The 27246-nt window shown below is 40.9% G+C and overlaps 2 protein-coding genes across 4 annotated transcripts; one reads left to right on the top strand and one right to left on the bottom strand.

Annotated features, from left to right (window-relative positions):
* On the top strand, positions 1–18418 carry LOC135106631 (uncharacterized). Its single transcript, XM_064015929.1, has 15 exons — positions 1–128; positions 1446–2747; positions 3068–3177; positions 3628–3774; positions 4262–4540; positions 5467–5578; positions 6164–6398; positions 7108–7281; positions 7633–7743; positions 8573–8738; positions 9380–9521; positions 10093–11118; positions 11527–11775; positions 12187–12317; positions 18312–18418. Exons 2-14 carry the CDS (start codon positions 1488–1490, stop codon positions 12283–12285), a joined length of 4110 nt encoding a protein of 1369 aa, XP_063871999.1. The 5' UTR covers positions 1–128; positions 1446–1487; the 3' UTR covers positions 12286–12317; positions 18312–18418.
* LOC135106633 (ras-related C3 botulinum toxin substrate 1-like) lies at positions 17018–26454 on the bottom strand. Of its 3 annotated transcripts, none has more exons than XM_064015931.1 (6): positions 26386–26454; positions 24797–24936; positions 24389–24503; positions 19009–19126; positions 18479–18639; positions 17018–18129 (listed from the first exon to the last, which is right to left on the bottom strand). In XM_064015931.1, the coding sequence occupies exons 2-6, from the start codon at positions 24910–24912 to the stop codon at positions 18052–18054; spliced, it is 588 nt and encodes a 195-aa protein (XP_063872001.1). In that variant the 5' UTR covers positions 24913–24936; positions 26386–26454; the 3' UTR covers positions 17018–18051. The 3 variants fall into 3 exon arrangements, with proteins under 3 accessions (XP_063872001.1, XP_063872002.1, XP_063872003.1); XM_064015932.1 differs by having other exon boundaries at positions 24797–24995; positions 26386–26444; XM_064015933.1 differs by lacking the exon at positions 26386–26454 and adding an exon at positions 26154–26249.
* Between the last annotated feature and the right edge of the window lie 792 nt (positions 26455–27246).

Consider the following 27246-nt stretch of genomic DNA (forward strand, 5'->3'; position numbering starts at 1 on the left):
TTTTAGTATAACAAGTAGACCAAAACTATGACATTTATTCAGGCATTTAACGATGTCGACAGTTTGATCCCGTAAGCTAAACATCAAGGCCAGCAAGGAAGTGGTGCAGCTGCGGGCGATTCTCCTCGGTATGTGGCACGCTTTTTCCTATTTATGAGTGTTGGAACTTTTTAGCCCTACGTAGCATAACCAAATGTCTAGATAGAGCCCGGGGGAGTGTACAAGTGTGCGTGGGAGGCGCGGCAGGAGTGAGGAGGCGTGGTGATCGGCGGGTGGTGGTGGTGGTAGTGGCCGCGGCCTGTGTGATGTGAGAGTGGTTCAGGTAAACATTGGCGGGGGCGGGGCGGGGTGGGGTGGGGTCTCATCTCTTACCTCTCCCTGCCCTGCCCTCATCACCTCGTCACCCTTACCACTCCCTCACTCCCTGCCTTGCCCTCATCACGGGGGCGGGGCGGACCTCGTCACTCACCACTCTGCCCTTCCCTCATCACCGTCACTACTCCCTGTCTTGCTCTCATCACCCTCACCATTTCATGTCCTGCCCTCATCACCCTCACCACTCCCTGCCCTGCCCCCATCACCCTCTCATCACTCCCTCTCTTTGCTGTCATGCCATTTCAGTATCAAATAAAGATTCTCACATACAAATAAATGCATAATATAAATTTTCAATACCTTATATTACGACTATTGATTTGTTTGGTGTTTTTGTTCAATAATTCATTCCAGTTTACCTAATCAGGGTAGGGCAAGAAGTAATTGTTTAAGTTGGTAAAGTTAAATTTGATAAATATGAAGGAATTGGTTCTCAAATGGAGTGGTGGATGAATGGAATAGACTTGGTAATTAGCAGATTGTTAGTACTGAAACATTAGGAAGCTTTAAAGAAAGATTGAACAAATTTTTGGATAAGAGTGATAGAAACAGGCAAGCCTGCCTTGTACAGGGGCTGGCACATGTATGCCTGACAGCTTGTAGCTTCCTTCATTTTCTTACACTGATGTACTTTGCACTACATATATAGTAACACCAAAAGAGGATACATATTGAAAATAAAGTTTAGGTGTTTGTAATGGACCTTCCTTAGCTCTGTAAAGTGCCTCAGCCATCTGCTTGTGCTATAGTATATATATATACAGGCATTGTGACACCATGTCTTATTTATTTATATTTTATATGGGGGCCGTATTAAGTATACTGGTGATTGGAGGGTAGGTTGAAGGGTGAGGCAGGCAGGGTGAGTGGGTATGTGGTGTAACAAAATGATTCAGAGCATGAAATCAAGCATTGTAGACATGATACATATATGAATTTCATTGATAAATATAACTACTAACACTTCAACACACTCAGTAGTAGTAAGTCATATGTGTGGTTTCATTGATAAGTATAGCCACTAACACTTCATCACACACAGTATTAGCAAGTCATATGTACACTTTCAGCTTGATGGAAGTTAAAAAGGGCCGGAGACATTTCACAGAAGAATGGAGACGGGGAAGAGAGAAGGCCTGACTTGCACTCCGGATACACAGGTTCACAAACCACCAAGTATCTTGGCCATGAAGGATGATGCAGCAGGTCCTGGAAGCCCTGAGGTGGATGATGTACAGGAGGTGGAGGAGCCTCAGACAGCAGCCACCACTCTGCCGCCAGAAGTGGAGATCCGTGTTCAGCTTTTTGATGGGCAGGTCATCCACATAACATCATCGCCCTTGGAGGAAGCGGGAGCAGGAGAAGGAGATGACAAGAAAGTGTGTGAGGGTGAGATGAAGCGAGATAGTAGCTCCTGTATGCTGAATGGAGAGGTGGTGGGAACAGTAAGTGGAGGCACGATGACCCTCCTCACCAGTAATGGCAAGACATACATTCTGCCCCAACATTTGACTGCAGCAGAAGGAGGGAGCTACTTGATATCGGGGGAGGTGCTCAACACGGAGGAAGTATTGCAGAGTACTAACGTGCTTCATGAAGAACAAATGTTGACCATCTCGCCACCACCACCACAGTCTGCAATGGACTTTACCTCCTCTGTTGCTAGCCATCCTGATGCCCTTGCCATTGCAACAAGTGAGGTATTCAATGAAGACTATGTGTCGGTGCCTTTGCAGACCCAAGGACATCTAGCTGAGCAGTCCAAAACCATCAGATTTAAGACAGTGGATGCAGAAAACCCTCAGGAAATAAGTAATAAAATCTATGCACAGTCTAGACCAGACTCTCAGAGGAGGAATTTGCTGATACCAGATGCTAGCATCATCACAGTCAATGCTTCAAATGCTGCCAGCAGTGATGAGTGGACAGAGAGAGACTCAAGTTTCACCTCTAAAAGAACTGTGAAAAAGAATAGTGACAGGGAGACAGCAAGTAAGGAGGAGAATGGCAATGTTGCAGCACTGTATTGTAAGGCAAAAGAGGGAAAGGATGGCAATGACAAGGTGAGGCAAATACAGCTGGATCCAGTGAGCTATTCTGTCTCCTCAAAGTTAATAGGCCTGCTGAATAATGCCTCCAGTAAGGAATATGCAGCTATACCGAGAGCATCTCCTGAAGAGGTGAGGACTAATGAAGTCAGAGTGGGTGAAACATGTGGTGCCAAAACTACAAGTGAGGAGAAGAATGAAAGAAGCACACAGTCATTCAACTCAGACCATGTTCCAGAGAGCAGCGCTAAGCTTGATGTGCAGAAGTCAAGATTACGGCGCTCTTCCCGGATCAGAAGAGTGAAAAGGATTACTGATGAAGTGGTTTGTCAATCATTCTTCATTACATATTTAACAGTAAACAATACACAGTTGGCATTTATATTCGCTGTTCGGTTTAAAGATAATAGTACAATACTTAGGTAATCTTTGAAATAATTATCTATATTTAAAGATATGCCTATTAATTTATGATGAACTGACTGTGACTTTTACTGAGGAATCACATACATTACATGACTAATTGCAATTGACGTTAAAAAGCTGAAATATTACTTGAAATTTATTCTCTTGGCTTTGTGTGACACATGGATACTGGAGTGTTAGTGAGATTCCTTGTGGTGTTACTTCATGTGTATCTCCAGGAGGAGAGTGAGCTGATTGAGGAGGCTAGCACTGGGAAGAGACGGAAGGGGATGAAAGGAGAGGCGCCAGCAGCTCTGTGGGAGTGTGGCAGTTGTGATGCAATGTTCAGGTGGGAACAGAAAGACAGGCTTACCTCCTCACAGAACACTGACACAGGTTTTATTCTTATATTATTAGTAGATAATCTTTTTTGACCTCTCTTTAGGGACTGGCACTCTCAGTGAATCTTATTTTTGCACTTTTATGCCATTAGGCAGTGCTCCTCATATATATAACTTTCACTTGCATTTCAAAGTTGAACTAAAAAAAAGAGATAGGAAAGAATAAATTCTCAGATAGAGTGGTAGATAAATGGAATAAACTCAGTAATCAGGATGTTAGTGCTGAGTCATTAGGGAGCTTTAAAAGAAGATTAGATAAATGTGTGAATAAGGATGATATATGTTGAAACAGGTAGATAAGTTTCATGCAGGGTACATGTAAACCTGACAGCTTCGTGCAGCTTCCTTTATGTTCTTATGTGTGTGGTGTTTTGGTAAAGATGACTTTGGATTTGCAGGACGAAAGTTGGTCGGAACCGCCACATGAAAGAGGGCCATGCCTTCACCTGCTACGTGTGTGGCTGGGAGGGTCACAGCAAGACCAAGTATGAGATCCACATCTCCACTGTCCACTGTAACCAGCAGGCTCGCTGCCTCGTCTGCAGGTGTGTGCTTCTTTCACTTGTGTTGACTCAATAATTGTAGTGCACATAGTCAGCTTATAAGATCTGTATAGGCATTGAGACACTCACGTGAGTTGGGAATGAAGGTTGAGAGAGACGTAAGTGATGTGAGGCCAGTTGATTCCCAATAAGTTTCACTGTTGGCTTCTTCATAAGCAGTATTGTTGATGTTAACTTTGCAAAAATCCTTATTATTGGCTAAAATCTTGCACTTTTGTTAATTTAAAGTGATCAATGACATCTTCATTGATCTTGCATTCATCAGTTTGTGGAATTAATGTTTTGGTAAAGAGTAAGTAATATTACCATAGCAAAACTCCTTATTAATAGCTGAAGTTGTGCAATTTTTGCTTTACAGAGTGATCAATATTACCTTCATTGGTCTTGCATTCAACAGTTTGTGGGATGAGTTTTGGTAGTGAGGCAGTCAGTCAGTGTTATTGTTATTGCTGCATGTTGTGACTTGCAGGAAAGATTTTCCTGGGTATGAGGCATACAAACAGCACATGAAGGAGATGCATTCCACCACTATTGTGACCTCCACTTCCACATCCACCAGTAGCTCCATTGTTACCACTACAACCACTGCTACTACTACTGCCACCGTTTCCTCTGCCGCCTCTATTAGTGCTACTGTTGCCATCAAGATGGAGGTGGAGTCAGAGGCTCGGTTGGAGGGACAAATAAAGAAGGAAGACCAGAGTGATGTTACGGAAGAAAAACATGATCCCATTAATTCAGATTTCAGGTATGGGAGAAGATGGATTGGTTTGCATCAGGCTGCTCTTTAGGCTGGCACCTTCACTGAGCCTTCTTGTTGCTCTTGACTGGAGCCCCTCTTCTATCTGCCCATCTATCTGTCTATCTATCTATACACAAAGCTGGGAATCCCACATGGTGTGGTCCAAACAAAGCATCATGTACATCATTCATACTCTTAGCTCCTCTTACATTAAAGAAAAAAGTATTTTGTACATTGATTAAAATATAAACTTCTTTATTCATATGAGGATATTTTAATAGCAATACATATCAGGCGCGCGGTGCAACAACGACGTAACCGAGAAATGGAAGTTTCGAGAAAAACGCGCTCAAAGTTAAACACTGATTGCGCACAATAGGATACCCTTAAATAAGTAAGTATTATACATCATTTGAAAGGTCTTGGGTAGTTCTGTTTGGGGATGTAGGTTTCGAAGTGATAGGTGACGATTTTGGGTGGATGACTTACGCGTTAATTAACGCGTATACCGTAGGTAATAATTTTTTTTCCCGATATTGTTTTCATTTGTTAATAATGTGTTAGAGCCTATTACACATAGTATTAGGTGAAAGTTTCATGAAGATTGATACATAAATAAATTTTTTATGAATTTTTTTCCGAGCGTAAAAAATAAAACTTACTCATTACCAGCACGTTATTTCTCCGCACTACGCTCGACTTTGAGCCTTAGTACAGGTGCTTAGATGGTTGAATATGACTTGGCCGACATCACCACGAGACTTTTACACCCTTCTACCACACGGAGCAGGCAAAAACACGAAATCTCAAATTTCACGGTTACGTCGTTGTTGCACCGCGCGCCTGATATTTAAACTTATGATATAAATTTTGGAATAGCACAGCACATTGTGTACTGCTTAGGCAAACTATAAATATTTTTTTCTTTTCAGGGAGATGAATTCCCGTGGTGATCAGAGTTGTCCATATTGCAGCAAGACCTTTACTCGCCGCAGCCGCTTCCGCAGACACCTCAACTACCACCTGGGCAACAGAACATTTATGGTGAGCCTCACTGAGTGGCCTGTGGTGTTACTAAGCTGTGCATTGAGTAGGGCAGAACAGAGGCCGTGCTTGGTGTGTGGAGAGAAGTGGTGGAAGAATGTCATTGAAATATCAGGGGGTGAAGGTGTAGTGAAGGAAGTGTTGGGCGGGGTACCTTTGAAGCATTAGAAAAGAGAGGTGTTGAAAGAAGTGTTGAAGGGGTACCTTCAAAGCATCAGGGGAAAAGTGTTTGGTGTAGTGAAGGAAGTACTGAAGAGGTACCTTTGAAGCATCAGGGAGAAGTGTTTGATGTAGTGAAGGAAGTATTGGAGGGGTACCTTTGAAGCATCAGGGGAGAAGTGTTTAGTGTAGTGAAGGAATTGTTGGAGGGCTACCTTTGAAACCTCAGGAGAGAAGTGTTTGGTGCAGTGAAGGAAGCAGTAGATAGATTGAAGTATCAGATGCACAGGCTATCCCAGTTACATCAGTAGTCTAGATCAAGATATTAATATTTTAGGGCCATTATTATCCGTGAGTCCACAGAGATGTGATGATACAATGTTGAATCAAATATAAATAAATATTGAAATGCCCCTTTTGTTGTAGTGCAAGATATGCACCAAATGTTTTGTGGAGAAGAGTGGCCTTGATGCACACCTGCTGACTCACTGCCCTATCAACAAGGAGTGCTCTCAGTGTGGCAAAGTGTTCAAGACAGAGCGCACCATGACCCGGCACCTCAGGACTCACCTCAACATGACCTACACGTGTGATTTCTGCAACAAACAGTTTCGTCACGAGGAGTCACTGCGGGTGCACAAGTCAGTTCACAAGGAAGGGGGTGAGTCTGAGATGTGGTGATACTTTGTCTCAACCATTAAGAAAGTATGGAAGTGTATTGGTGGTCATCCAGTGAGGCCCAGCCAGCTGACCATCACATGGCAAGGAAAGCACCCTCATACTTGCCATTAAGTGGTGAGAGGTATTCATGCAAAGGATATGATACTGTATTCCATATATACTTAAGAAAAGTTATTAAGACATTTTTAGAATTTATTACTTCTGAAGTCTTTATTTACTTGATAGTTACATGTTTTTATTTGTTAGGAATTCTTTCAAGGCTTTTAGAGTCCTTGAACCTTTTGCATCTATCTCAGGCTACTTGCTTGAGTGAGAGGTCCACATCATACAGTTATAAAGTGCGTTATTGTCATGGAGCATAGTTGATAGGCAGGTAGCACCACCCAATTCAGGGCCTCAGCATATAGAGTAGGGTGACCAATTCATTCTCTGCCCTCTTTAACTTGCTGAGTTATTGGAGACCAATACCCATTTAAGGCTGGGTGAACCTAGGAGTGGGCAATCCCAGAAAAATCCCAGTTATAACCAGGATTCAAACCCAGGACTTCATGCATTGTAGTCAGACTTGCAAATGCCTCTTGCATTGTAGTCAGACTTGCTACTGCCTGAACTACTGTGCTCCCACACATTGCCTGACAAGAATTTAAGGATGCATTTATTGTAAAATGTTTCTTCCTCTTCACTGCTAGGGAGTGGAAATGTGTGCAATGTGTGTGAGAAGGACTGCAAGACCCCACACTACCTGCAGCTACACATGAGCACCAAGCACGAGGCCGCCAAGTTCATGTGCCAGCAGTGCAATCGCTCCTTCAAGTGGAAGCAAAGTTATCGGAAGCACATGGCCATGCATCATGGCGATGCTTGTAAGAAACCTGCCTTTTCACTGTGTGTCTTTGTAGTTTGTACAGTTACATAAGAATATGAGAAAGTAAGGGAAGCTGCAAGAAGACATCAGGCCTACACATGGTAGTCCCTGCATGAAACATACCAACCTATTTCTATCTCCCATCCTCATCTATAAATTGATCTAATCCTTTAAAGCTCCCTAATGATTTTGCACTAGTAACCTGATTACTCTCTATTCCATTTATTTGCCACTCAATTTGAGAAGTAGTTTCTTCATATCTCTCTCTTTTTTTTTTAATCTAATTATTGTGCATGCAGTGGAGTCCAAAGTAGAGTGTTCATGTTTATGATGAACCTTTGTGTTGCAGATCTAAAATTCAAGTGCAACCTTTGTCCGCGGCACTTCATGACCATGTCTGAACTGCGGCTCCACCAGGTGGTCCACAGCACGGAGAAGAAGCACCTGTGTGACGTCTGTGGTGAGTGATACCAACTACAGTTTCAGGACAGGTGCTAACATTTTTACTGAGAAAAATAAAGCTGTAAAGAGAGAGAGAGAGAGAGAGAGAGAGAGAGAGAGAGAGAGAGAGAGAGAGAGAGAGAGAGAGAGAGAGAGAGAGAGAGAGAGAGAGAGAGAGAGAGAGAGAGAGAGATTATGTAGTGCCATTTCAGTAGATATGCTAAGATACGGATAGACCACATAAATAGATAAAAACTAACTCTACAAGTAGAGCAATAACCTGTTTATTATCAAAGATATGAAATATACCTTGAAGTTTTGAATGTGCAACATTTTATCTTATAGGCAGCTTTATAAACTGTGTTCTGTATTCCTTTTCTAATATGTATCAAGTGTTCCAAAGTCTACAGCTTTAGTTTCCAAAGTATACAATTTAGTTTATCCTTCTCACAATAACTTTGCCATGTTGGAAATAGTTGTTTCATGAAGGGACTGCCACATGTTGATCTAATGGCTACTTGCACCAACCTTATTTTCTTATGTTGTGTTCTTGCAGCCACATTCCAACTCTGCAACACCAGACATTTATAGATGATTAAGAAACTATTAAAATCTCTTGAGTGAATGAAATACATCAACAAAGTGTAATTTAAGATTTTTATCATATCAACAAATATTTCAGGTTGTTGTAAGTTAATTCTATCTACTTATCTATGTGCCAGGCTGGCAGTCCCACACAGGTTGGACCTTGTACATAGGAAGAAATACAGTGAAGGGAGTTTTCAGATTCATTACATTGAGAATAAAAAAAAAGTAAATTGACAGAAATGTTATGTTGCTCTATACAGGAAAGGCTTTCAAACACGAGTACACACGGGACAAGCACACCAAGACTGTCCACCGGGAAGACCGAGAGCACATGTGTCCTCAGTGTGGAACTCTTTTCAAGGCCAAGGCATACCTGGACCAGCACCTGGCACATGTACACACCACCAAGGAGAGAGTAGTGTGCAAGTGAGTCAGCCAGTATTCTCATTCTTTATCTCCCTTAGTGGTGAACTGTGGAACTCCCTGCCTGCTTCTGTATTTCCCATCAAGGAAGAGTGGTGTGCAAGTGAGTCAGCCAGTACTTTCAGCCTTTTGTCTGTTCTTTTGGTAAACTTGGGAACTCTTTGCCTGTTTCGGTATCTCTCTGTATCTAAGACTTGAACTCTTTCAAAAGGGAGGTTTCAAGAGACTTTTCCTCATAATTTTGGATAATACTCTGGCATCCCCAATAAGCTTTTTTCAACCTTTTTTGTTACCCTTACCAGACCCCCTTTTATACAAAAAATATATATTCTTCATCTTTAGTCCATGGTGACTTGTTCAGTGAGGGTAAAAAAAAAATATTCCTCTTTTGTCAGTGAGGGATGAGAATCAAGAGGGAAGCTGTTAATGGAAAAAGCTGTGGAGTAAATGTTTTGACCTCATGGAGCTCCCAGCAAGCTGGTTCATGTCATGTCATGGCTATTCACACTCAATAGTAGTTTCTGATACAACAATTTTTAATTTTGTATTGTTGTAATAGTATTCTGGATCCTTATGCCTGTTAATTGATTCACTCATAGATGGACAGATATACAGGACGCAGATACAAAGAACATTTTATACAGGTACTGTGGTAATGACTTCAAGACAGATGCTAACCTAAGAAGTCACATCAAGGTGGTACACAAGCAGCGGAGCCCAAAGTACAGCTGCAAGACCTGCCACAAGATGTTCCTGGCACCCAAAGACCTGCTCAGGCACTCCAAGGTGGATACATCTTGTGACACTTCCCTTGCCATTGTAACACCTGAGGAGACTCTGTAAAAGATTACCACAGGTCCTCTCAGTGTCCTCTTTTTCTATATTAATAGATATATGTTGTGGAAATGTGCAGATAATATTAAAGTCCACTTGCAAATGAAACTGCTTATTACAGTAGAATGAAAATGATTTGCAGGACTTTGAATTAGGCTCTGTTCTGTTTGCAGGATTCAAGTTAAAGTAAATGTAAATTTGCGGCCCTGAGCTTGATCCCACCTATTAATAGTATATATTTTTAGCTTGGTGCACATCTGCTACTTCACTTAGGGGGTTATTGACTACTCTTTTGGGACTGGTAACTCCAGTGTTTTTTTTTTTTTCATCCTTTTTATTGCCCCTGCCCAGAGCCCACTCTCACATAAAAAGAATAAATAAATATATAAGTAAATAAATTAAATAAAATCTCTCAATCTGAGAAGGCCTACAGTATGTATCATGAGGCTGGTGATGTTTTAGGCCATGTTACAGTGTAGGGTAATCCTTATTGGTTCATGTACACAGTTCCAAGTTCTTTCAGGTTCACACTGGAGTCAAAGATTATGTGTGCCCAAGATGTCACCGGTGCTTCTCACGCAAGGACAACATGATAGCTCACCTGCGCACCCATACCACATCGCACCAGGCTCCCGATCCCATCTTGGAGTCTGAAGTGGTCATTGGAGATGCTGTTGTGTCCCAAGCTGACCACCAAGCTACACCAGCTCAGGAAGTGCCTCATATTCTAGGTCTTTCATCTTCAGATGCTCCAGAAATTCCCTCTGTTTCTTCCAGTAACATCATTCTGTCCAGTGTTCCTACTACATCTGGGAACATTGCCCTGTCAGAGTTCAACCCAGCAAATAGCATTGTGCTGTCTGGAGAGTCTTCATCTCAGACCACAGGACTGGGAACCTCTCCATCATCTTGTGTCACCACTATAAAAGAGACTCCTGTCACACACCATGCAGCTTCCATCTCTAGCTTACCTGTATCTTCCATGGCAGACATCACCAGTATGCCACCATCGTCCACAGGCAGCATTATCTTTTCCACCGTCCCTGTTTCGTCTTTCAACACAGGCAGTGTCTCATCTTCATCCAGTTCTACAATTGTGTCTCGTGGAAGTCTGTCAGGCAGCTTGGCATACTCCACCTCGAATAGTATGTCAGGCAGCAGTACATCCTCCTCATCCAGCAACTTGAGTGTTACCAACCCTTCCGCCTCTTCCTCCATCTTAAATTTGAGCCCTAGCAGCTCACTAGGTGCCTGCACAACTCACCCAAACCATCAAACATACAGCTTTCATCCTCAGTTAGTTGTTTCCTCATCTAATCAAGTTTCTAATATATCTTCTCTTCTCACTGCATCTCCTGTTCCATCAAACGTTCTCTCTTTGCCACCATCTCACTCCACCTCAGGACCAGTCTTTGTGTCCCAGAACAGTCCCAGAACACAGGTCATGTGCTCCACACTGCAGGGGGAGCAGATGGTGCTCACTGCTGGTCCACTCACACCCATCTCCAAAGTGTCTATACAAGATGGCAATTCTCCACAGTACATGCAGGTGAGGATAGCTCTTTTTTTTTTTTTTTTTTTTTTTCTCGTTGTAGTAGTAATTATAGCATTAGATGATGATGATGATGATGATAGATAATGCACAGTTTTAAAGTAGCTGCATTGTGTACACCCAAGAATCTTCAAGGAAATCAGATGACCTCAATACTTTTACTGATGGAGGAAGGGTCTTAACCATTCATGTACTAATCATCTGGATAGTTTTTATACAGATGTTATAACTTACAACTATTTCTCTTTATTTATCTGTATACCAGGGTGGCAATCCCACTTGGGGTGGCTCAGACGAAGCAACATACCCTTATCATTCACACTCTTAGCCTTGTTACCCCTGTTGGGGGTCTTAAAAAAAAGCAGATCAGTTGAGTCATTTCCTTATGTTGCCTTTTTATTCCAGCTTGATCCACTTAGTGCCTCAGTATGTCCCACTCCATCAACAAGCATGAATGTGACCATCAGTCCTCTCAGTACATCTGTATCAAGTGGGGTTAGAAATCCAAGTGGCACTCTAGCAGGGGACATGCCACTCTCTGCTGACTCCACTCCTCATGCTCAATCTGTTGACATCCCAGACTCTGTGGAGTCAAACATCATCCTTCCTACTTCCTCCATTCTTCAAGAAGCTGCCCTCATACTTCCAGAAAAGGTAACACAAAGTTTGCACTTCTGATTCACAACTTAGAGTAATAGTAATCTTACTGTGCTAAGGAACAAAAAATTAAATTAGCATACATCAGGCTAATACATAGTGCAGTAAGGAAGCATGGCATACCTGTTGCTGCCTAGGACTAAGAGACAATATCTATCATTCATATATAACTGTAGTGTTTTCCAATGCCTTAGGCTTTCACTGAGATATACAACAATTCACAGTACTAAAAATCATTGTGCAAAATCTCTTCATGTACCATGGCATTCTTAGGTGTGGGTGTTGAACATAGAGATCTCAGAGTGGTTCTTAATTAAGAGAATATGTGTCAGTAGCAGTGAAAGAGTTCAATCTGTATCCTCCCTCTTCTCTGTATCATTCATCATAGCAATGTGTTTGGTCTTGCAGTCTGGCCTATACACCATTGTGGGCGGAGGAAGAAAGGTCACCCCTCTGGAGACCCTCACCCTGCATCCTGTTCCTCCTCCATCAAGTCACTCAGACTAACTCCTCCGGTGATCAGGAGCTGTTGCTATATGGTCAGTGGCTTTGCCAACATTTATGCAGCTTTTAAATCTAATAATTATATTTTCATACTAGTATTTTCTACCCGAGTCTGATAGTGTTAAGAGTGTGAATGATGTGTGTGAATGTGGTGCTTGTCTGGGCTGCCCTGTGTGGGATTGCCGGCCTGGTATATAGATAGTGTATGTATGACCCTTGTTTAAGGCCAGTTGGTTAGGATCTGCCCTCTTCCCATCTTGAGATCCAGGAACTAAGATGAATTTATTTTATACATTGATAATATCTGCATGTGTGTGTGAGTGTGTTTGTGTGCGTGGGTGCCTTATCTCAGTAAACCCCATCCTAAGGGGACACTCCTGTAAGATGTATGCATACTATTTATAAAAGCAACATCTAACATGTCTGATAATGAGGAACTTCTTTCTTATACTGTTTATTTGAAGTCATGTTAGCGGTCCATGATACAAAATGTTGAGAAAACTTAACACAAGGCATTTTAGTATAACACTTTGTGCATGAACATTACACTGCCACAAACAAGGAAGATGCAATAACCAAATACTTTATTGGAACACTAATTTAGTCAAAACAAAGCTGGTCTCCTAGGTAATAAAGGTTATCAAATATGGAGATAATTTAACAGTTTACCCTAAATATTAGGGAATAGTGTGTGAAGGGTGACTGATGGTGACCTGACCTTCACCTGGGGATTACTTGACACCTTCCTTGATGCTACTTGGTGATACTCACAAATATATGAACTCACAATTTATCTAGTTAAAAACAGTTTAAAGTCAATATGACAGAGTTGTGACAGTCATGAACTGCATAAGATGCCAACCAGCACCAAACTTGCTTGTCAGTAACCAGTTTTCCGTGCACTCTTCCTATCAGATGTAACAATCAGTTATATATAAAAAATAAATAAAATAAAATAGAATAAGTAAATAAATAAATAAAAATAAATCAATCACAGCTCAAGTCAAATTTGTTTCAGTGGATCTCTCAAAGAAAAATTATGCTTACTATTTTACAGGAACTATAATGCTATAATAACAGTATGATGCTGCCAGTCACTGCTAAGATAATGAAAAATGTGCATAGTTAAACATTTCCTCTTGGGCTTCTGCTGCTTGATGCTGTTTCCTGTAAAATAAATTGGTAGGCACAGAAAAAAAATAAAAAATAAAATAAATAAATAAAATAAAAATAAAAAGTTTTACAGTTATCAAGTGTTTCCAAATTAGTACTTCCTGTAACTAATTTTATAATAATTTTATAAAGAATTCAGTTATTGACTCCTAATATAAAAATATATTTCTAAAACCCATATGTTATTCTTATCAGACCAACCATTCCTTTGAAATTCTAGTTGGGTGTTATGTAAATATACAGGTTAAGTATTATGCTTGTTAGAAAATATATGATTTGAATTACAAAGATGACATCTCTGCACATCCATGCAAATACATTCATATATTATGGTATTGCTACCTGGTTTACTGTTAAGTACAGTTATAATGTATGTAAACAAGCTCATGACTGGGATGGTCCAGCTACCTTATAATGAGTGTTGGCTAGAATATTGTTAATCCTTCATAACTTAATTTAGTTTCACATATTCTGATGCTGCTCTTGGGAACTCTCTTCACAGGACAGTTGTGTCTGAAGAATTTCCTGCACTTCACCCTTGCACATTCCTATCCTGTTAACCTCCCACTCATCATCTCTGAGTTTTCACTACCTCCTATTCCTGCACCTCACCCTTGCACATTCTTATCCTGTCAACTTTCCACTCTTCTCTTTCTTCCTGTCTCATGTGTCCTGCACTGTAGCTTCCCATATTACAGGTGGGCTTTGTCTCGCACTCAACAGCTATCTCTCTTCTCATCAGCCTGCCACACCATCTAAGGGTCAACTATAGCTACTCATCTGCTAATCAACAGTTTTTTGTTAACTCATCTATGTATCCTTTTAGTTTCATTAACAGGAATGCATTCATTCTCGTCTGTTTCATCCACACCCAGTACATAATCTGAGTATTATTTGGTTAACTATTCATAAATACAGTAAAGATATAATCATCCCTATTCCTGTTTAGGTTGCTCAACCTGCACTTTTGTGCTTGTTAGAGAGAGAGAGAGAGAGAGAGAGAGAGAGAGAGAGAGAGAGAGAGAGAGAGAGAGAGAGAGAGAGAGAGAGAGAGAGAGAGAGAGAGAGAGAGAGAGAGAGAGCTTTCTTCTGCATATCCATACTTATTATACTCTCCAGAATCAATATGTTAGGATATCTCCACTTCTATCCATCCCTTCCCCCTTAAGAGTGTTGGCGTGAGTGTGCTGTTGCATCAGTAACGGAAGATGAGCTGCTTCTTGGGAGTTAGAAGTGGCTGTGGCACTCCACCTTATGTTGTCTTAATGAGAGCTTTACTTCTTGGTCATTTTAGGAAGCATCTTTACTTATGAGAAATTTGCCTTCATTTGTTAGCAAACAGTTTCTTTAGCTGGGTCCCAAAAGAGCCTTAAAAAAAAAAATACTTATTAATCACACAACTTAAATGAAGAATCTGCACTTGTTAGTACTTTTCCACTAGTGACTAGACACTTAAAAACATGAGAAAATTCAATCATTCAGACTATGTGGAATACAATCTTATTTTGTTTATAACACCCATGAAACTGTTGGTTGTTGAGATTCACACAATTAAATATACTAATCTGACATTATAAAATTATAAAAGGACACAGCAAGATGAATTCATCTTTAAAAAGCCATGTATATATTTTTTTTTTACTTTTTAGAAAAATCTTAATAATCCTATAATGTGGATACATAAAGAATTGACAGTAACAAAATTCAGCAGACATATATGTATGACATTAAAAACAATTAAGTCTGACAAGCTTTGGGTACATTAATCTGTTAGGTTAAGATGCAGATGTGCTTGTTTGCTGGATGAACTCTGTGTCTGGTGTGCCTGTGCTCCCTCACACTGGGCTGTCAACACACACACCACCACAGGAGCCATCCACCACACAACACATCACAATTCCCACTGCGCCACAAATAAAATATTAATACATAACGCTATGCACACTTATTCTTTGCTACAAAATATCAAATCTATAAACAACAGACCTGCAGTTGCCTGTGGAGCTGCCTAGTGTCATCTACAATTATTTTTAATTCTGTTGTGTACCACAGAAATAAAGCAGAGACCATGAAGCACTGGTTTGCCAGAAGTGAAAATTATGTGACAAAAAAATGTAGATCACACACTGCTCATTTTCTGTTGATTTACAAAAGTCTCTAGAGGCACATCTTAAAAAGTCCTTAAATCTACATTAAGCTTTACACTGTGCATAACTTCTCTAACCAGAACAGAAAGAAATCATGAAAGTAGTCTTTATTAAGTCTGTTAACTCATGTGAGTGTGTAGTGTTGTATGAATGTCATGTTGATAAATCACTTAAGACGTATTCATGAAGTGAAAAGCACTGGATGTACAGCCTTAATGCAGCAGGGAGGGAAGAGTTGCCTCATCCTCAGTATGTCACTGTGTTGTATCATTGCAGGAGGTGTAACTCTAAAAAGCTCATTGTCGAGGCTGGAACATGAATCAGACTGAATCAGATTAAGATGAGGAAATGAGGAGGGAAGCGGAGCCTTTACTTCATGTGAATGATCTTGATTTAAATCACTAAGTGAGCAAAGGTATTGTTGAACTAAAATTTTGCAACCTTCCGAGACAGACCAGAGGTTGTCAGTATGGGAGCAAGTGTGCTGTAAGAAAAAAATATATCTTACTACTGACACACTTAACTGTTTGGTTATATCAAGTTTTAGGTTTATGTTTGATTGCGTGTGCATCAGTTTTGTTGTGTTAGTGACACTTGTGCAGTATAATATCTAAATACATTAAAGTCACGTATAAAAAGGTCATATCACTTTACAAACATGACTTGAGTTGATAGAAAGTAACTAGTGCAGATGATGACAACTTAAAACAAAAGTTTATTTACAAGATGAATTTCATAGATGTTGCATACTTAATTTATTGGACTTTTCACTATGCATATGGTATAGTCTTCCTCAAGAGACATCCAAGCATTGAAACAGACCAAGGACCAATGTGTATCGACCAATGTGTGGTAGTGCCCCATGAAATATCTCCCTCACCAACACCACTGCTACCTGCCACCTGTAGCTCCCCCAACACAGATACCAACTGCAAAGTAACCTGCAAGTAGTCCCAACAGCTCAACATGACACGTCAGTAAAGACAGTTCATTCACAGTTCATCCAATATTAATTCTACAAAAGTGAATTATATATATATATATATATATATATATATATATATATATATATATATATATATATATATATATATATATATATATATATATTCCTGGATTAAATAATTTCATATGTTATGATTAACATTATGATTACAAGCCATCGCTCTCAAGTGTTAACAAGTGAGCAATAATTTGTGACTCAGTATCCTAAAACATTTGCTCTTTGGTAATAGGTATTCACTGAGTGGTGATGGTGATCCTGACCATGAGCAGGAGAAAAATAACAATTTCATACACCTTCATCTCATTAACTCCATGGCAGATACATCAAGGAGAAGAATCAATGGAAGACTACATGAGCTAAGGGAGTGTGTTTACCTTAGAAATCAAGCAAAAAGGATTTTGACACAAGCTTAATCAAAATGTGCAATATATTATCAACTACAAGTATTCTGGTGATAAATTAAATGCAATTTGACCACACACAATGTAGGAGGAGGATGTGAGCATGACAGGTGGAGTGGGACTGGGAAAGGGAGACACTAAGGAAACCTTGGCTTGGTCTGATTGGGCAAAACTTGATCAAACTTTACAAAGAAACACTGAAAAAATTTCCACAAACATCAATACTGAATACAAATGCTTAGTTTCAGATTAGCTTGGAACTGCCTTTGTTAAAGCTGAGTTATGAATTGTTTGACGTAAACAATCTTGGGAAATTTCCTACATTACTGAAAGTTAAAGCTGTTAATATACTGGTACAAGTAAACAAACATTTAAGGAGCTTCTGAAGACTACAAAAATCCATACAACCAAAGCTGCTTCTGTGCCCTGTCACTGCCACAGGGGAACAACTTGTCTGTATGTGAACAGCCCTAATACTGCCTTCTGGGAAAAAAAAAAAAAAATAAATAATAATAAATAAAAATAAAAATAAATAAATAAACAAAATATAATAAAATAAAAAATAAAATAAAATAAATTAAACGCTGTTCTCTGATAGTTTTCCTAGGTGAATGGGTTACATAATGGAGAGAAGGGGCAATGGAGGGATACAGACATACACACATTCCTACATGTATGAATGCATACATGTATACACAAGCACACAAAAACTGGCTCTATTTACTTAGCTTAAGCTCAACATACTATCATTTTGAAGTTAGTAATTTCCCAGTCAGCAACAAACAAAATTAACTACTGATAACTTTAGTAAAGATTTCACAAATTAGATAAAAAATTTCCAGATAATTTTGGTGGCACAAAGATCCATGAAACAATATAAAGTTTTAAAGAAAATATATATGTATATATATTTATATCTGGTCACCAAATCCCTGTGACTCAGTAACATGGGTCAGAGACTAACTTGGTGCTTGCTTGACTATAAGTGGTGAGACAGAGGGAGCGAGACAACTGGGGACAGACAGTAAGAGCACTCGGGAATTTAGAGAACCGAGCACTTACGCTGTCTTCTCTTGACTGGCTCGGGCCGAAGCACTGCTCTCACGGCTTCATCAAATACCTGCATGATGCATCACTTCATTAATGCAACTCAAGCCTGGAGTGTTTTGCTAAAACTGAACACTATTTAATTCAAGTGCATTTGATGCAGCAAGATAAAAGACAACAGTTTTCCATTAATTAGATTACTTGATGTATTTTTGCTTTGTGTACTTTAATGTAATCTTTATATTTTCTAAACAGATGTCAAGCTTCCCAGGATGAAAGGCCAGATGCTTCACCTTGGATCCTTATGACTGCAGACAACACATTTTCTCTTATTCTAATAAAACCTTATTTATAGGAATTAATTTTGTATTATTACTTGACCTTACTGTTGAAAGAAAAATAAGGATTCTGTGGTGGCTTACCTGTTTGAGTCCTCGTTGTGTTAGCGCAGAGCATTCCATGTACTTCACTGCTCTGATCTTATTGGCTAGCTTCTGGCCAGCCTCCCGCTTCACTGGAGACTGGCCCTGGTCAGAGAGTAGGGCTAGTGTTTCCTTGTCCTCCCGAAGATCCATCTTGGTGCCTGGTTACACAAAAGGACATAAAAATATAAGAATACAAGAAACTCAGAGAAACTGTAAGAAGCCATCAGGCCTACACATGGCAGTCCCTGTGCTAAACAAACCTACCTACTTCCACTATCATCCTCATCCATAAACCTGTTTAATCTTTTGAAACTCAGACATAGCAGCACATTACATCACAAGGAATCACAAAGCACACCAAACATTACCATCACTACCCACATTAGGCCACAGGCAACTCGTTTTTAGTGCAGTACATAAATCTAGTGATAATTCCATCACAAGGGAGATAAATTTTAGTTGTGCAAATCATATGCTTCCTGATAGATTTACCAAATGAACTGTTCAATAATCCTGCAATGACTCACCCACGAGAATAATTGGTGCATCAGGGCAGTGATGTTTGATCTCTGGATACCACTTAGAGGTGACATTTTCACACGAGGAAGGACTAACCACACTGAAGCAGATCAGGAACACATCCGTCTGTAAAACATCAAATAATCTGGGAAATACTCCTCAACAGGACATCACCAAAAATCTCTCAGTATTCTAGGCTGACAAACTCTTTAAAAAGATATCTATTTATCTATGTAGCTAGCTACTAGGCCAGCAACCCCACATAGGATGACCCAGACAAAGCAGCACACACACACTCTTAGCTCTGTCAGCTCCTAGTGGGAAGGGGTAGTTGAATGGACAACTCCATTACAACTTAGGAGCTAAGGCATGGCACAACTGGTCTCATACTTCCACAGCATAGCCTGACAGCATACACTGGCATTGGGTCCTGATGTACACTAACTAAAAAAAAAGTCCACCTACACTTTCTCAACTTCCTGTGCCCTTGATGCTGTCAGCCCTCTCACCCCACAATTCACACATTTTATGAGAGGACGGGATGATCAAGAGGAGATGAGGTAGGTAAGTCAGAGGTAGATAAAGTAGTTATTCCTTAAGGATTGTCAGCAGCTATGAAGAATTCCACTTTCAATAAAGAGCCTCCCAGCAACAAGGTGTCTCTCTCTCTCTCTCTCTCTCTCTCTCTCAGTCTCTCTCCACCTGGATTTGTTTCCCCACAGGAACTCTACTGCCAAAAGGCATATAGGGCAAAGTCCTGGAGTCATTAGGAGGAGAAAAGCATATGATGTATAATCTTCCTGGTGTGGTGGTGTTGCCTCTCCATCTGTCAAACTGACCTCTGTTCCTAACATAAAGTTCCTGTGTGGAGACAAATCCAGGGGGAGAGAGAGGGAGAGAGAGAGACCTTGCTGCTGGAGGCTTTTTACTGAAAGTGGAATTCTTCATAGCTCCTGACAATCCTTCGGGAATAACTACTTTAGCTACTTGTGACCTACCTGCCCCATCTCCTCTTGGTCACCCCATCCTCTCATAAAATGTGTGAATCGCTGGTGAAAGGGCATCAAGGGCACATGGAAGTTGAGAAAGTGTAGGTGGACTCTTTTACATTAAGAACATAAGAAATAAGGGAAGCTGCAAGAAGCGAGCAGGCTTACACTTGGCAGTCCCTGTATGAAACACACCTACCTATTTCCATCTGTTATCCCCATCCATAAACTTGTCCAATCTTCTCTTAAAGCTCTCTAGTGTCCTAGCACTAACTATATGACCACTGAGCCCGTTCCACTCACCTACCACTCTATTTGAGAACCAATTTTTTCCTATCTCCTTCCTAAACCTAAATTTTTCAAGCTTGAACCCGTTATTTCTTGTTCTACCCTGGTTGCTGATCCTAAGAATTTTGCTTACATCTCCCTTGTTATAACCCTTATACCACTTAAAGACTTCTATCAGGTCCCCTCTTAACCTACGTCTCTCTAGAGAATGTTAAATTTAACAGCTTCAACCTCACCTCGTAAGGAATACTCCTCATTCCCTGTATCCTTTTAGTCATTTTCCTCTGTACTGATTCTAATAGACCTATATCTTTCCTGTAATGTGGGGACCAGAACTGCACAGCGTAGTCTAGATGAGGTCTGACCAGCGCCAAGTATAACTTTAATATTACTTCCGGCCTTCTACTTTTAACACTCCTATAAATGAATCCTAGTACCCTATTTGCCTTGTTTCTGGCTTCTATGCATTGTTTCCCTAGACGGAGTTCAGAGCTGACTATAACTCCTAAATCTTTCTCGTACCCTGTACCTACCAGAGTTTGGTTGTTTAATGTGTACCTATTGTGTGGGTTTCCTCTACCTACGCTAAGCACTTTGCATTTATTGATATTAAATTGCATTTGCCATCTATCCGTCCATTCATTCATTCTATCTAAGTCTGCCTGCAAGGTGATGGCATCCGATTCTGACCTAATTAATCTACCTATCTTTGTGTCATCCGCAAATTTACTAACATCACTACTAATTCCACTATCCAAGTCATTGATATATATTAGAAATAACAATGGCCCTAATACTGATCCCTGTGGCACCCCACTAATTACATGTCCCCACTCAGATTTCGAGCCGTTTATTACCACTCTCTGTCGCCTGTTACCAAGCCATGACCCTATCCAGCCTAACACCTTCTCATCTATCCCGTGTGCCCTAACCTTTCTCAGGAGCCTTTGATGGGGTACCTTGTCAAATGCTTTACTAAAGTCCGGATATAAGATATCATAACTATCACCATTATCTACCGCCTCGTACACCTTACTGTAAAAACTTAACAAGTTTGTCAGGCAAGACTTCCCCTTCGTGAAACCATGCTGTGACTGATTTATCAAGTTATGTTTGTCTAAATGTTCCCTAATGTTCCTCGCTATTATTGACTCTAACATTTTGCCTACAACTGAAGTTAAGCTGACAGGTCTATAATTAAACGCTAAAGTTTTATCTCCTTTCTTAAAGATGGGTACTACATTAGCCTGCCTCCACATTACTGGTACCTCCCCCGGCTCCAGTGATTTCCTAAAGACAGAAACTAACGGCTCACTAATAATCTCTTTACATTCCTTGAGTACTCTGGGATATATTTCATCAGGTCCTGGTGACTTGAACTTTTTAGCCTATCTATCTCCTGTTCCACTATCTTCCTAGTTATGGAAATATCTGTCAGCTTCTCATTCTCATCTGCTCTAAACACCTGTTCACTATCTGGCATATCCTGCATGTTTTCCTGGGTGAAGACAGTTAGAAAATATTCATTCAGAAGTTTACTAATCTCCTCCCCAGAACTAACCAGCTCCCCATCTGCTGCCTTTAATGGACCTACAGTATCCTTATTATTCGTCCTGTATACCTGATAAAATCCCTTGGGGGTCCGTCTTCGCCTGGCTGGCTACCTTTAATTCATAATTGTCCTTAGCTTTCCTCGTTAACTTCCTGACTGTTCTAACTAATTCATTATATTGTGTCCTTAAAACTTCTTCACCTGCCCTTAATCTCTTATATATACTTCTCTTATGCCTTATATAATGCTTTAACCTAGCAGTCATCCATTTAGGGTCATTTTTTTGTGATCTTATTGTTCTATACTGACCTGTATGAACTTTATCTACGAAATATTTATACAATTCATCTACCTTTACTTCACCTAATCCCTTCATCTCTTCCCCTACCATCCTCTCCACTCCCTCATCTACTCGCCTTGATCTCACCTCTCTCATTTCAGCATGACCTGACATTCCAACATACTCACACCTATCTCCCCCCTTCTTCTTTCCTCCTCCCTTCTGGAGCCTCACCTCACCTCTCTCATCCTGCCTTATCTCTCTGAATTCCATCCCTGACCTGACCTCACCCTGCATCCTTTGCCAGTCCACTCCTTGGAGGTACCTTTTTAATTCTTCAAAATTTGCTCTCCTAAAGTCAGGTATTTTACTAGCGTTTTTGTTTCTAACAGTTTCTTCCCATTCTAAATTGTACCTAATTTCCCTATAGTCACTGTTACCTAGCTGTCCTCCAATCTCTACCTGCGTGACCGCTTCCTCCCTGTTAGTAAGAATTAAATCTAGAATATTATTCCCCTTGTGGGTTCTAAGGCTACCTGTTTTAAAAAATTATCCTGAATTACCTTAAGAAATTCCTCTGCTTCCTTGTTACCTACAATCAGACTCCAGTCGATATTCCTAAAATTAAAATCTCCTACCACACATACCAGACTGTACCTGCCTGCTCTATTTAATTCCTGCCACAGTGAGGTGTTAATTTCCTCTGTACTGGTCAGTGGTCTGTAAACTACCCCTAGTACTACTGACTGCGATCCTTCCTTAATATCTACCCATATCGACTCTGCTTTGTTATCTGTTTTAATTCTATTGTTCATACAACACTGTAATGTGTCCCTAACGTATAACGCGACGCCTCCTCCTCTCCTGTTTTCCCTATCTTTATAGAACATTGTATACCCATCTATCTTAACCTCTGGATTAAATACTTTTCCTGACATATCTAGCCAAGTTTCAGTTAAAGCAATGATATCAAATTTCTCTACGCTCGCTATTCCTCTAAGCAAGTCTATTTTATTCAGAATACTTCTACAGTTTGTGTAGTAAACACTTGAGCTATTTCTCACCATCCCTGAGCTAGCTACTGTTCTAGATTTAACTAATTTGCCCCTCGCCTTCTCCTCACTACCTCTTCTTCCCTCCTGACTAACAAACAAAGTGCTGGAGTGCAGTTACCTCCCGCTCGAGTGTTTCGGCCAAAACACGAACACCCTGGCGTGACAAATGCACTCCATCCCTGGCGTACAAGGTGTCCCTACCATACAAGAGATCCCAGTTGTCGATGAACGTCCATCCATTACTCCTACAATCATTCGCGAGCCTGCGATTCACTGTAATAGCCCTGGACAGCCACTCAGCACCAACTCCCCTCCTCAGCAAGACACCACATACCACAGGGATCCCTCCCTTGTCCCTAATCCTGTCCAAAGCCTGTCGAAACCTCCTGATAAGCTCCTCACTCCTGACCTTACCAAGGTCATTCCCTCCCGCAATGAGAAAAACAATGGGCTTGGTCCCATCTTTTTCCAAGCACGTGTCTAGCCTATCAGCTACCTTCCCTATCCCGGCCCTCGGCAAACACACCCTCGACCTACGCTTCTTATCCCTAGCACAGAACGCACTATCTAAGTGCCTAACCTGACTATCACCAAACACAAGCCCTCTACCTTGGGGCAGGGTAACTGCATCTGCCCCCTCCTTCTTGCCTCCTACCGCCCTGTCCACCTCCTTCTCCTTCCCTTCCTCCAGCACATTGAAGGGATTCTTCGTCTCCACGCAAGGTACCCTGAGGACCTTCACCCTCTTGGCTCCCCTGCACACAACCGACTACTACTCCTCCGTCGCCTTACTAGGTAAGGTGACGGTGGGGCACGACCCTCCCACAGGTGCTGAGATCCTCTCATAGAACTCAGCCTGCAGGTCTGAGATCCTCTCACGAAACTCAGCCTGCACCTCCGAGATCCTTCGATGGAACTCAGCCTCCACCTCTGAGAAGGCATCGAGAACAGGAGAACTAACACAACCAGTCGACTCAGCAACACAAGGCGCCATGTCTACACTAGCCAGCTATATTAGCATCAGGTCACTGCTCACTAAACACGTCCGTTCACTAGGAACCCTGACCTGAGACTCAAGTGTTTTTAGTGAGTGTACCAGAGATACGTTACCTGGCCATCACAAGTAAAGGGAATATTCTAAAATCACCACCACAAATGTAACAGAATATTGTATAACTTGCCACCACTCCCCAACAGCCTTAGCAGATGAGCCCAAGTCCTCACCTGTGGGTAGGAGAGTGGCCGCAGCCTGTCATAATCCTCCTGGCCGGCAGTGTCCCACAAGCCTAAGCTGACTGGGATGCTGTCCACTACCATTGGTGCAGAATAATTGTCAAACCTGAAACAGACAAGTAAGTTATGCATTTCCTTACCAACTCATGTATTCTGTTCATATGCTTCTCTATCCACACCTGATGGACAACCATGTCTGTTTATACTTAAAGACTCCCAGTAATTGTCAAATCTGAAACAAACAAGCCGGTTATGCATTTCTTTACCCACACATATAACCTCTTCATGCACTGCTCTAACCACGTCTGACAGATGACCATGACTGCTTAAAATCTGACTCCCAGATGGTTCACTAACTTGCGGGAATGGGCGGACATGAAGCCATTGGGAAACACTCACACTGTGGGCACGTATTCCTTGGGGAAGGAGTCGGTGGTGTAGGAGATGAGCATGCATGTCTTGCCCACTGTTCCGTCTCCTACCACCACGCACTTGATGGGACGGCCAGAAGACATCTTCCCTACATTGGACTGCAGGAGCTGGGGGTTCAGTCAACACGGCACGGTAAGACAATTATCAGGGGAGGAGTCGGTGCACACTGCAAGGTTAGCAGCACATCAGTTAGCCTATTCAAGGTGGGACAGTGGAGGGAGTCAAGAGGTGCAGTGACAAGGAGGATAATCAACAGAGGAATGGAGGGGAAGAAAAGTCCACATGCTAGGTAACATCTACATGCACTGCCCTTTATAATGTTATAACTTTCCCTGCCTACAGCCACCTATGAATGAGCAGCCCTTCAAGTAGGAAAGCCAACCAAAGTAAAATGGATAAAGACTTGATACATGATAAACTATAGATGCTACACAACCTCTGTGACTCACTAGACTAAATTTTTTTCTTGCTTGACATTATATAAGAATAGAAAGGAAGAATATCTGTAGCAGTAACCATACCTCCTAATATATAAGCCCAACTAACATACCAATAAAAAAACATGATACAAGACAAAATATTGATGCTAGTTAACTCCCAAGCCTTGAAACAATGTATACAATTTTCCTTGCCTGATATTATGATTATACTCTTCTGTTATTAGACTTAGGAGAAGAACAGTGAGGGTCTACCACAGGAGCAACAATGAATGGTCAGAAAGGAAACCCAAGATGAAGTTACAGAGAAAAGGATAAAAGCTTTAGGAGGGCAGTTTGGAAATCAAAGCTTTGTGCCAGACTTTATCAAAAGGTTTTGATATGTCTAAGGCAACAGCAAAAGTTTAGGTTAGGTTACTGAAGGTCAAGGGGAAGCAGCCCCTGTTAGTTTAGTGGGGTCAAGAGAGGTGTAGTTCCCCACAATAAGTTTGGGAGCCCATATTTTAGTCAAATTTGCTCCCTCAGCCGCCAAAACTCTGAAAACAATGACTTTTCCCTCAGACTTTTCTCGAAAGCCAAATTTCACTCATTTCTGCGTTCCTCACCCGCAGAAAGCACTCTCCCACTCCAAGTTTGTTGAGCCTGAGGAGGGACAACGATAGAATATAAAAGGAGATGCTACTGTTAAGACTTGCCTACTCCTCTCACTCACACACTCACTGTCTATCACTCTCCCTCACTGACTCTCCCTCACACTCTCACTATCTATCACTCCCTCACTGACTGACTCAACCTCGCTCACTCACACCCTCACACTCACTGTCTATCACTCTCCCTCACTCACACACTCTCCCCAACACAGGTCCAGATCCCACCACCACTCTCACCTCTTCCCGGACTCGTACAATAGCGAGTAAATGAATTGTGAGGAAAAATGAGAGAAAAAAGGGTTGGGTCGCCGCTGTAAACAAACCTAGTCTTTCCTCTCATTCCTCCTCCTCCAACCCACACCACGCCCACCACGCCCACGCCACGCACCCTCCACTCCCGCACTATGCCTTCAAGTCTCCACATCGCCTTGAATTTTCTGACCATTCCCTTGAGAGGGTTAAAATTTACCTTAAAATAGTGAGAAGACGTCAACAGCAGCTCCTCCTCTCCTCCATCGCCATGAGCTGACGCGGTGGTTCTTTCACATTTTGTTTTTTGTTTTTTAGATTTTTTTTTTGTTTTTGTTTGTTATAGGTTGTAGATGTGATGCGACTGTTTTTTAATATATATATATATATATATATATATATATATATATATATATATATATATATATATATATATATATATATATATATATATATATATATATATATATATATATATATATATATATATATATATATATATATATATATTTTTTTTTTTTTTTGGTGTTGGTTTGCTGGTGTTAGGAATTTTGAGAGAGAGAGAGAGAGAGAGAGAGAGAGAGAGAGAGAGAGAGAGAGAGTACCGGCCGGTATATTCTCTCTGAGCTATTTTATTAATTTATTTATCAATTTCTTTATTTCTTTACTTATTTACTTTCCATCTCTAAGGCAGTCAGTAATGGACATAATTCATTCACAATTTTTCTTCCATCTCCCTTGCATCTCTCTCTCTCTCTCTCTCTCTCTCTCTCTCTCTCTCTCTCTCTCTCTCATTCCTTTACGCTAATATATAGAAATTATAACCTTACAGCATCTCTTTTCCTTCTAATCTAACTAGCCATTCATGATATTGCATATTTATAGCCATTTTTTTATCCCTTGTTATCTATCTATGTATCTATCTATCTGGCTATTCTACTATCTCTCTCTCTCTCTCTCTCTCTCTCTCTATCTATCTATCAATCCATCCATTAATCTATTTATCTGTCTACCGATCTATCTATCAGTCTATCTCTCTATCTATTCCAGGCAAACAAAATAGCGCACGGAGAGGCTCCGA

The sequence above is a fragment of the Scylla paramamosain genome, chromosome 13 (assembly GCF_035594125.1).
Source record: "Scylla paramamosain isolate STU-SP2022 chromosome 13, ASM3559412v1, whole genome shotgun sequence".
In the NCBI taxonomy this organism is placed as follows: domain Eukaryota; kingdom Metazoa; phylum Arthropoda; class Malacostraca; order Decapoda; family Portunidae; genus Scylla; species Scylla paramamosain.